Raw genomic sequence first — 11,724 nt, 5'->3', positions numbered from 1 at the left:
TATGCCTCTGCCAAGGCATTGACTTGTGAGGACTTGCAACTGAGGCTTCATTTTTGTTTTATTGTTATTTGTTGAATGTAAGCCCAGTACTGTATTTGTGTTGAATTGAAACTCCATTTTGTGTAGCCAAGAATGTTCTTAGATAAATTTGTAACTCTGTAAGGTACTTATTATCTGTTTGGTTTCCATTTCATATTTGATGTAAAATGCATGTTTGGGATTGGAACTAGGGCATTGAGATGTGAACAACATGTATTTAGCATTTGGGATTTAATGGAAATGGGTGTATGGATTAGTTATCAATATATATATATATATATATATATATGTGTGTGTTTGTCTATCAGGTAAGTTTTGTTGCATAAATAGATATACCCTGTCCAATTTTTGGGGCGTTACAAAAACTGAAAAAAAAAATGTCAAGCGGGCTTTATGAAGTCGAAATGAAGAAGTAATATAATTTGTTTTCACCAATTTAAACAAAAATAAGTCCCCAAAATTAAATTTATACCTCATTTATTACTTAAGACTTAAGAATAATTAAAATTCAAAAAAAAAAAAAACAAAATTGCCAAGCTGGCTTTACGAAGTCGAAATGAAGAAATAATATAATTTGTTTTCACCAATTTAAACAGAATGGCCCACGATACCACAACTATAATAATAGTAAGGACAAAATTTCATTTGATTCAACTCGCTACAATAAAATTCCATTTTCAACATGCGATATCAAGTTAAAAATGCAATTTGAAAAGGTTGATTAGTTTTCCAAATTGTTTAATAAGTGGGTCGATTTTTTTAATTGTTTTATTTTTAGAATATTAAAAAAAAAAAAAAAAAAAAACTCCCTGTTTGGCTGAGGGTAGTGTTTTAAAGTCTTACATTAGTATATTTTGACAAGAGTGCTAACAGATGGCTATAACATTAGCCTAACATTAGGTCAAAATGTATAATAATTTCAAAAGTGAGGGTGGTTATTGTTATTATTAAAATTACATAGGAGGTCCTTGTAATTATGCTAAATCTCCAGGGAAGTAAGTGTAATTTATCCTAATTGGATAGAACTCAATAAAAATCTTAATAGTATAAAAAGATTTATTGATAATTTTTCTAAAAAATAAACCTTTGTTACGCTATGTTTGTTTAGAAAGAAATGGACAATAGAAAATGAAAACAATAGAAAGTGAAGTGAAAGAAAGTAAAAAGAAATGAAAATATATTTTCTTGCATGTATTTGAATAAATGAAAAATTTTGCAAGAAAAAATAATGGGAAAAAAAATATAATTACTATATAATAAGGAGTTGTGGAGATAAGTATGGACAAAAAGGAAAACAAAATAAATTTCGTCAAGATTTGTGAGGAAAATAAATTTTTCTATATATTTTGCAAGAAATTGTTAGTCAAACTAATAAGCTAATTTAAATTGTACAGAAAAGTTTTGTTTTCATTATTTTTTAAAACTCTCAATCTAAACAAACACATAAATATTTTTATTTTTTCATTTTCTATATTATCTATCTAATCAAACAGAGTCTTAATGAATCAAATCAAACAGAGTCTTAATGAATCAATAAATTATATTAATATAGAAAAAAAAGCAAGTACATCATAGCAAATCTGCCTTAACCAACTAAATTAGCAAAAAAGAATTACAAAATCTTGTGCATACACTCCATCAAAGATCAAAGTAAGACCATCTCTAATCATTGATTAAATTTTTCATTTAATTTGATTATTAATTTCAGTAAAAAGTTTGATTTGATATAAACAATTCCAATGTTTCTATTAAATTTTCATCAAAATCCTCTTAAAAATTACATTCTGGTCTCAAATTTCACTTTTCATCAAATTTGATGAAAAACATTATCTACAATGTTTCATCTTTTAAAATTTTTATCAAATTCAAATTTAATAAATGATTTTATTTGATGAGTTCTCAATTTAATGAAAAAAAAAATGATTTTTCATTGATTTGATAAGCATTTGATGAAAGGATTGTAAATGATTTTTAAATATTTTTTTTATCAAATTTAAATTTAATAAAAAAATATGAAAGATTGAAGATGCTCTAAAAAGTTGGCAAGACATCAACCAAATCAAAAGAAAAGAAAAGAAAAAAAAAAAAACAACAACAACAAAAACAAAAACAAAAAAAACAAAACAAAACAAAACAAAAAATTTCCCAAAAAGTCTACCTCACAACAGCACCACAAACCAAACTGCGTTTCAACCTGACGTACACTAAAAATTAACTCCTATTCATGATCAGAACTACGATTTTGATTTAGAGAGAGCCAAACAAAGGCACCGTTTGAAGAGACTTTTTTTTTTTTTTTGGGGTAAAAAAAGTTAAAAAGTTAAAAAGTTAAAAAATAAAAATAAAAATATCATATTTTATATATCAATCAATTACTTTTTTTCCTTATAACTATTCAATAATTTTAAAAAAAAATATGTATATATATACATATTCTAAATGCACTAATTTTTTCATTTCGTAAAAAAAATCAAAAAAATTACTAAAAAAACCAAGTTTCCAAATTAACCCTAACAGAAAAATATTTTTACTAACTAATAGAATTGTCCAACAAAGTATAGGCATATTTTTTAAGTTCATTAAAGAAATATGAACAAAGAATGTTTAATTTCACATTTCAAGTTATTCATGTGTATATCAAAGTGAAACTCAATGTTTGTCTACACAGATGATTCTCTCATCTAAATTTTGGATGGATTGAAAATACAAGTTGAAATGGATTGGCCTTGATATAACCCGGTTGAATTTTATCACGTTGATTACTATGATAATCTCACATATGCGGATGCAATCTTGAATTATGAAACAACAAACTAATTACAAGATTGAAATGAATCGTGATAATCCCAGATATATGGAAGCAATCTTGAATTATGCTCAAAAGAACTAATTACGAGGTTGGAATAGACTACCCTATGAAAATTTGTGGTGCTCCTTTTGAAGCATGTTGGTATTTAGCTATGAGATTTTATATGAAGATTTATGGTCATAGTTATGAATCATGTTGATGCTTAGTTATGAGGTTATGTAGTCAAATTTTGGGGCGGGGATGGTTCTCAGTTTTTTTGTTGCTGCAAGTGTTTTGGGTTTTTTTTTTCTTTTTCTCTTGTCAGTTGGCTTCTGGCCAACTATTTCGTTCTCCCTATTTGTAATGTTTTATTCGCATTAATAAATATTACTTTGTTTGACGATTAATTTATTTATTTATTATTTTGTGAACTTGGTTATAAAACTGTTGTGATATTTTTTATTAGGACTCAAATTAAATTTAGCTATAAGATTTGTAGTGCATGGTTATGAAATGAAATGGATTATGAAGTTTTGTGATATTTTATAATAAATCAAAATAGTTTTAGTTATGAGAATTTTGTAGTATTTTCGTTATAAATTAATTTGGTTTTGTTATGATTTAAGTTGGCGAAACTTATGAACTATAGTGGCTCAAATTTTAGATAAATAAAAATCAAAAAAAAAAAAAAGGAGAGAGAAGAAAGAAAAAAACAAGCTAAGACATCCAATTGAATACCTTAGCAGTATGCATGGCAGCCAATCATCAATCGTTTCAAATCTGCTGTTTGGAAGCAAAAATATCTTGGACTTACCTCAATAATGCATCTCTCGCTAATCTTCCCATCAACTCTATGTCGCTCTTCAAGCTTCCTTTATCTATTTGTCATGATTTGGAAAAGATTCAAAGGAAATTTTTGTAGGGTATCAATGGTGAGAAAAACAAGCTCCGCTTAACAAAATAGAGCATAGTTTCTAAAAGCAAGAAACTTGGCGGTTTGGGTATCTAATCCCTGAAGTTGAAGAATGCTACCCTCCTTGCAAAATGGTGGTGGAGGTTCGGTACTAAAAAACATGTTCTTTGGAGGCGAGTGTTGGTTGAAAAATATGGGTTGAAGCCTAATGCTTGGCTCCCGCCATATCACCAAGGCTCAAATCCTTCCAGCCTATCCATTGTCAACATTGGAAGCCGAAGTGATATGTTCAGCTCTGTTCTCATCAACAACCTCTTTCTCGAGCTTGGTTCTAGTGTGGACATCATCTTTTGGAAGGATCCTTGGGTCAGTTCCTCTCCCTTATGGTGTGTTTGGCTCATGCACTTGGAAAGGGATTTGGAAAGAGAAAAGGAAAAGGTGTGTAAAATTAGATAAAATGTAGATATATTTTATTTACATTTCACCTATCTTTTTCCTTTTTCTTTCCAAATTCCTCTTGAAATCCATGAACCGAACACAACCTTAATGTTTGTTTTCCCCGTTTGTTCACTTTCTCACTTTAGAAAAATATGTTTGTGGCCGAAATCTTCACTCTCTCTTCAAATGGTCATCTCACATTCCGTAGACAACTTCGTGATTAGGAATATGAAAATCTCCTTGAGCTTCTCCATTTGATTAGCATCCTTGTCCCCAATCCCAATCGGGATGACTCTATTCAATGGAGGATTGATAAACAGGGCATCTTATTAGTCAAGTCGTTTTGCTCCCATTTTGAAGACTCTTTGGGTAGTAACTCAGATTCTTGCAAGCACCTTTGGAGAAGTGTAGCTCCACCAAAAGTTGAAGTCTTTTGCTAGCATATGCTGAAAGGGAAAATTGCTACCAAGGATGTTTTGATCAATAGAAACATCCTTCTGGTCAACTCAAATGTTTCTTGTCCCTTTTGTAACCATGAACCTAAATCATCAAACCATCTTCTTCTTCACTGTCATCTATCCTTCATTGGTGGGGAACTTCTTGGATCTGTCGGGACTCTCTTACATTCCTCTCCTATTGGTGGTTTAACTCTAAGTTCAAAAGCCTCAAAAACATGATTTGGGGAGCTCTTTTCCCCTGTATCTACTGGAATCTCTGGCTTCCGAGGAACAATTTCATCTTCAACCACTAGCAAACCCGTTGGGATGATTTGGTTGATATCATCAAGTTTCAATTCGTTCTTGGGTCAAATTTAATTTAGGTTTTGATGGGTTCTCTGTAAAAGACTTATTGTTCTAGATTGAAACAATTTGTCACATCAAAGGCAAGAGGAAACCTTCTCTTCCAGTGTAGTTCTTACCTTTTCGACTCCTTTTTTTTTTTTTTTTTAGTGCTTAGCATTGTTTGGGTTTGTTTTCTATGTGCTAATACCTAGTTGGGATATGTTCCAAACCTAAGAGGCTGCTTTCTCCTTCTACCTTTTTATTGATCTATTTTGTTTGAACTCCTTGTACTCTTTATTCATCGATAGATTTATTTCTTTTTACCAATCAAAAAAGAAATGTGTCGTCACTGTTGCTTAAACCCTACATTTGTTAGAGGTTAGTTTGGTTATTTAATTATGTCACTACAGCATACAAGAGTTTTAGAGACCAAGTTTTCTTTGCCTCTAAAAGTATAAGTTTTGTTGCAAATAACATTCAGAAACCATTTTTAGTTGTCGGGAAGACAATCGCTAAAAGATCATATTGAAAAGTCAAAAAATGAGTTTTTAGGCACAAAATTTAAAAAAATGTCGCTAATAAAGACAAAATAACATGGTCCAAAAAGCTTTATTTTTTGAGACAAAACTTTTGGTCCCAAAAGGTTAGTAATTCATCACTAAATATCCATTTTTGTCGGTAAAAATAAAATAATGACACTTTTGGAATATTTTGTCCTTAAAAAGTAATTTTATTCTTAAATTTTTGTCTTTAAAATCTTAATTTATTATAGTGTGTACTAGTAGTAATATTTATGATCGTCGAATGAGTAAAATCTCATTAATGGTTTTAGATTTATTTGGATTCTCTTTCCCTTTATCTCCACAAACCATCATACAAATAACAAGAACTTTATTGATTCGGAACAATCGTTTTAAATTTTACTCATAATATATTTGTGTGGTGAAGATTGAATTGGTATAGTGTGAAATTTAAGTATAAAAAAATAACCATAAATTGATATTTTTTAATAAAAATGAGATAAAATTTATAAAGTGGTAATATTACTGTACAAACAATCACAAACTTAAACATGAAGACAAAGACAGGGACAGATCATTTCATTTATTTATTTGACAGCATAGAGAGATTCCTTGTTATCCCATGATTCCATGGTTTCATCTTCACATTTACACACACCTACAAGTGAAAGGACTTGAAGCACCAACTAAAATAATAAAAAGAAAAAAAAAGAAGAGGACATTGACACACTACAAATAACACGGAACTTTTTGCGACGGTATAGGAACCGTCGCAAAAAGTGGTCTTTTGCGAGGGCACTTTCAAGCCGTCTCAAAAAAATGATCTTTTGCGACGGTGGTGACCCCGTCGCTAATGAACATATCACAAAAAAACATAAACATTTGCGACGCCTGACATACCGTCACAAAAAAAAATTGAGACCGGAAAATTTACTGTCGCAAAAGTTTTGTTAAAACAACGCGTTTAACTGTTAGGATTCATCATTTGCGACGGTTTAAGTACACCGTCGCAAAAAGTAATGAAATTTTTTCTATCCCGCTCATTTTAGCCTATTTGCAATCATGTGTTTCCCCAAAATCCCCAAACCGTTCTGAACCACCCAAAATCCCTAAAATCTTTAAAACCAAAATCCCCAAAACCATTTTGAAGCAAAATCCCCAAAGCCCTTGAGCCAAAATTCAACGACGGACGACGACCGCTAGCAACGACGGTGACGGACAGCGAAAAGGGTTCGTTGACTGAGCCCTTTGCTGGTAGGTGGGTTTTGAAGAATTTGAGAACCCTCTGAAGAAAGAGGGATCAACTTTATCAGTCAACGAAGAAAAGGGTTTACTGAACCCTCTATGAGGTGAATATATCCATTCAGAAAATCCGATTCTTGCATGCTTTTTGTGTATAAAATGTAATGTGTGCATGGAGAAGGAGGTGGGATTGTCGGCTTGATATATTACAGAAGCCCATAACGATTTTTACTTTCGCCAGATTGTGAGTAATCTTCTTAAAATGTACGATGATGAGGAAGACCAACAAAATTCTGAGAGGTCGGATAATACTGATGAAATCGGATCAGATCCGAGCATGCTCTTGTTCTCGCCTCAGAGAGTGCACACCGGTTGGCGCGCCGTCGTGGTGCCATGGCAAGATCAGAGCCTGTCGCTGGAGTTCTTTGGTGTTCCTTTACGACCAACTCCCACCACTGCTAGAAGAGTAAAGCAGTGCTCTGATATTTATCTTGGGAGGTCAATCCGCTTCCGTCCTCTATCTCATATCCACGAATTAACCCTCCCTCTGTCACTACCTATCAATTTTCTGTCTATCGGTAATGTGTCACAGTTAGACCTGAGAAGTATTGATATGGCATTTCATTCTGGTATTCTGCGTGCTCTGTGTCATCTGACACTGTCGACTACTGGTATGGAAATTCCTTCTGAAATTCTGAAGCTGCGTCATCTGAGACACTTATATGTTTATCCGTCTCATATCCATCCCATGAAACCATATTTCCCATCACATAAACATGCCATGACACCATATTTCCCATCACATAAACATGCCATGAAAAATAATAGTGAACCTTATTATTTTCTAGATATGATAGGTCCTATATTTATACATATGGTTCGTTTGAATCCACTTAGGAGGTAAAAAGAAAGGGGGGTAAATATTGATGTATCATTTTCTTAGTCATCAAACCAAGACATACTCTCCTCTCTGAGGATGAACTGTCTAGCGCAAAATCTGACTCCATTTTCATTTGGCAGACTTAGCTCTAACAGCATTACACTCTGGTAGGGGCCTCCCCATCAACCATGACTCAGTTGTACCAAATTTGCAGTCATGTGTGCAGAAATTGTTTCTTTAGTTGATTATAAACGTACCAAATTGCCTTAAAATAGCAAGAACATATGAAGAGGTGAGTCCTCTGCTTCTTTATTTTATATTGAAGGAAAATAATGGTTTCATCAAGTCGTAGTTTATGGTTTCATGCTCATATTGAAGGTAAAAAACTCACTACACCTTGTATCTTCCCACTGATATCTATTAGTGTCAAATCAACAAAAGATGAATGCTTGAAGCTCAACGTTTTATGGAGGCCTCTTTTGATCACCTCAAGTCATTTTTTACTCATTGATACTTGCAGGACTCATAGAGTAACTGTAACGAATACATATTCACTGGCTGGAATAGTAACTGCCATTTTCTTTTGTTAAAAAAAAGGTCTCACATTTGTATTTGACTTGTTTTCGTTCTAATAATTTTGTACTTGCTGTGAAGCAGTGTCACATATTCGCAGCTTGATGGAACAGTTGAACCAGAAAAGCGTTTTGATATTGTAAAGGCTTTCAATTCAGACCCTACTATTGCTGTACTACTGCTCACTACACATGGTAAGATTTTATTATATACAGCATACAGTCTTGGGTTAGGAATTTCACTAACCTATAAATTCTCCTTCCATCCTTCATTTGCTGGGCCATTCTAAAAAATCCTCTCCTCTAACCTCTATTCAAATAGGAACTCTCTCTCTCTCACTCAACATATTATCTAGCAGCAAAATGGTGTTACCAACTTATGGGAGTAGACATAGGAAAAATTAATAAAAATTTGGACAGAAATATCAAATTGAAATTAGATTTAAAGTGTAGGGATTGATTTGTTCAAATTAAAACTATGGAGATGAAAGTGAATTTTGAGTCAAACTATAAGGGTGAAAAGTGTAACTGACCCATATTTATTTTTCTGTTCTATATTTTGGGGGGCTTTGTTTCATTGTGGTCATAATGAATGACTAGTGGCGGGTGCACATGCTATGTCTGCACGGTACACGTGTGCAACTTTATATCTAGTTTCTTGGATGGTTGGCTGAAGCTAAGGTTGTTGCTGAAAAATTGCATTCATGATTGCATTCATGTTGGCTGAAGCTAGGCTATGTTAGGTTCATTTGGTGAAGGCTAGGCTATGTTAGGTTCAATTAATAATGTATAAAATAAAGAGTAATGTTGAATATTGGGTAACATGGATCAGGTATTTTTTATTGGATAAAATCACATAGTAATAAACTATTCAAACTTCAATGCATGAGTATCATCAATGGTTCAATTTACGATATAATCCAACTTGGTAAATACAATGTTTAAAATGAGGAAAGAGGACAAAAAGTTATTGGGCCAAAGGCCAAAATAACTTATTCCCACATCATGAAATGCCAATACTAGCTTGGTAGTAGTAGCAGGTGACACCATCCCTCTCTCATTTTGGTCAACACATGATAACATCTCCAGTGAAAGGATTTCATGTGTTTTGATGTAAAAATTGTGCAAGAGGAACAAGTTCTGCCAGCAATTATACACATGCTGCAAACTAATCCTCAGCATACATGATACACATGTTGTGTTCTATAAGTTGGTTCACTCATTTTGAAGTATTCATGTGAAGCATAAATTTGATTTCAGGGCCTTGTTTCTACTACCAAGGTTTCAATGATTATGTCATATACTTGTCCATGATATTGGAACTCTTTCTTCTATCATAAAATTATGATTTTTGTGAATCATTTTTTTTGCTACTCATTTTCTGCAGCCTCTGTATTAGCATGGTTCACTTCAAATGTAAATAACTTTTTGTTAAGACAACCATTATTTTGCAGGATTCTCGTGTCAGAAATTTGCCAAATGAAAAGTTTTCTGATGATGATATTCCCAGTGCACCTCTATTTTGTGGTTCTTCCAGGGAAATCAAGGAAGATGCTGAACAACTTCCAACTTCTAGAGCACAATACAAACCTTATGTACCATATTCACATGATTTTTTGGCTAAAAATGGCCCAGATGCTTCTGATAGCATTTCTCCTCGGGTTAAACCAGAGGATAATACTGAAAAAAAGATTCCTGACCAGCATGTGAGGTTTGTAAAATGTTTTACTGTACTTTTGCAGAAACCTTGTGTAATAATGCTTGTGAGATATGCCATGTTTGTATGCTTTCACTACCACATCTATTTATCTTCTATTTATATATATATGCAGTATCATATAAAGCGCACAACTCGGTGTGATTTATGTCACACATTTTTTGATACCCAAATTGCCCATATATAACTGCTCAAGTTTCTTATTTCAAAATTTAATTTAATTTTTTTTTATATTTTTATTCTCCATCTACATTCGAATTTCCTTTTCCATTTGACGGTTACAATTGTCTTATATTTCTACACACACATTGCATGTGCTCAACTTCTAGTTGCTGTAATTTGGATGAAGATGTTATGTTTGTTTCACAGGAGTGCTTCTGGTATAGAAAGTGGTGCACCCTCAGGTTTAGTCGCTGCATGCCTTCTAACTTTTCATGCCAGGTGTTTCTTGCTGACTGTAGATGGAGATAAGCTTAAATATGTTAGCCTTTTGCATATGCATTGTTTATTATTTTGATTTTCAGCTGTACTTATATGCTCTATTAATCAAATTCAGCACTCAAGGGCCGTGGCACGCTGTGATTGCGTATGACGGTTGTGTTCGGTTGTGCCTTCATGCTTGGGCAAAGCAATGCATGGAAGCTCCCATGTTTTTGGAAAATGAATGTGCTCTGTTGCGAGACACATTTAGGTGACTTTTTCTATTGTGCCGTCATTTGTATTGGGCCTTCTGTTGCATTTTTCTACTGGAAATATACTTGTTAAAGCACTACTTAAAAAAAAAAGAGAGAGCATCACGATGATGTTAATCTGAAGTTCTTACTCGAAGAGAACTGCTGTTTGAAGTAATTGATGAACCTGTCAGAACCAAAAGCTAAATAATTATATTAAGCTACAAGGAGAAAGCAAAAATGGACAATATTTGTGGAATATATTTTGAAGTTACCAAGATTGCAACACTTATGGGGAAAAAATTGTGCTCAATGAGATCTGCTGGAGTATAAAACATTTTCTATTTGCCTTGCCTCAATTATATCCTAAATAGGGTATGTTTGCTTGTTAGCAAATGTTGTGTTATAGAAAATATTTTTTTTACTTTAAATCCAAAGGCGTAAATTCTTTGAACTAATGTTACAGACTAGTTAAATTCATCAAAACTTATCAATGCTCATTAAAGTTCCAATTTCATGTGAACATGTTTCAGCAGTGAAATACTAAAATATAATGTTTTCTTTGTTAGTGTATGTGCTTTTTGATCTTGAAAATAAATGAGTGTATGATTGCAACACGTCATTAATTATTTTTATTTTGTTATTTTCAGATATTTTCTGAGTAGCAGTTTGCTTCTTGTGGAATGCGGGCATGTAAAGATTATGACCAACTTTTGTTTTTGTAACCCACAGAAGAATCATGGCGAAAACTTTTGGTTTTGATTTACGTTATTTAGATTTGTGAACAACATTCTGTATGTATTATGCGACATTATGTAGTGGGATAATTTTTATTGTTATGAATTTTTATTTATGTATTATTATGAATGAAACAACATTATGAATTTTCATTATGTGCCAATTTTTGTTTATGTATGTATTTATATTATTATGTAATTATCGGTTTTTTTTTTAGTTATTTTTCATTTAATACAGGTTATTTTCATATTTTTAATAATTTTAATACAGTTTTTTTTTTTTTTTTTTTGAGACGGCATCACACACACCATGTCAAAAAGAAAATAGAACCAGGGTTTTTTGCGACGGCAGTAATGCTGTCGCAAAAGATAGGGGAATTGGTTAAAAAGGAAGACCTTTAGCGACGGTATTATTGCCGTTGCC

General features: G+C 32.5%; 1 protein-coding gene across 3 annotated transcripts; it reads left to right on the top strand.

Moving 5' to 3' along the window:
* Positions 1 to 6,575: 6,575 nt before the first annotated feature.
* LOC114282134 (uncharacterized) lies at positions 6,576 to 11,456 on the top strand. Of its 3 annotated transcripts, none has more exons than XM_082925002.1 (6): positions 6,576 to 6,830; positions 8,261 to 8,370; positions 9,630 to 9,886; positions 10,262 to 10,333; positions 10,449 to 10,583; positions 11,214 to 11,456. In XM_082925002.1, the coding sequence occupies exons 2-6, from the start codon at positions 8,368 to 8,370 to the stop codon at positions 11,323 to 11,325; spliced, it is 579 nt and encodes a 192-aa protein (XP_082781128.1). In that variant the 5' UTR covers positions 6,576 to 6,830; positions 8,261 to 8,367; the 3' UTR covers positions 11,326 to 11,456. The 3 variants fall into 3 exon arrangements, with proteins under 3 accessions (XP_082781128.1, XP_082781126.1, XP_082781127.1); XM_082925000.1 differs by having other exon boundaries at positions 6,576 to 7,394; positions 7,744 to 8,370; XM_082925001.1 differs by having other exon boundaries at positions 6,576 to 7,895.
* Positions 11,457 to 11,724: the final 268 nt, after the last annotated feature.

Source organism: Camellia sinensis, chromosome 4 (assembly GCF_055761805.1).
Source record: "Camellia sinensis isolate YWXY chromosome 4, ASM5576180v1, whole genome shotgun sequence".
Taxonomy (NCBI): Eukaryota; Viridiplantae; Streptophyta; class Magnoliopsida; order Ericales; family Theaceae; genus Camellia; species Camellia sinensis.
This window is presented reverse-complemented; position numbering and strand designations above follow the sequence as displayed.

Bases quoted from the DNA above. Each gene is read 5' to 3' on its own strand.
- LOC114282134 (XM_082925002.1), top strand. The intron at 9,887-10,261 runs GTTTGTAAAATG...TTTGTTTCACAG, and splicing joins ATTCCTGACCAGCATGTGAG to GAGTGCTTCTGGTATAGAAA. The intron at 10,584-11,213 runs GTGACTTTTTCT...TGTTATTTTCAG, and splicing joins CTGTTGCGAGACACATTTAG to ATATTTTCTGAGTAGCAGTT.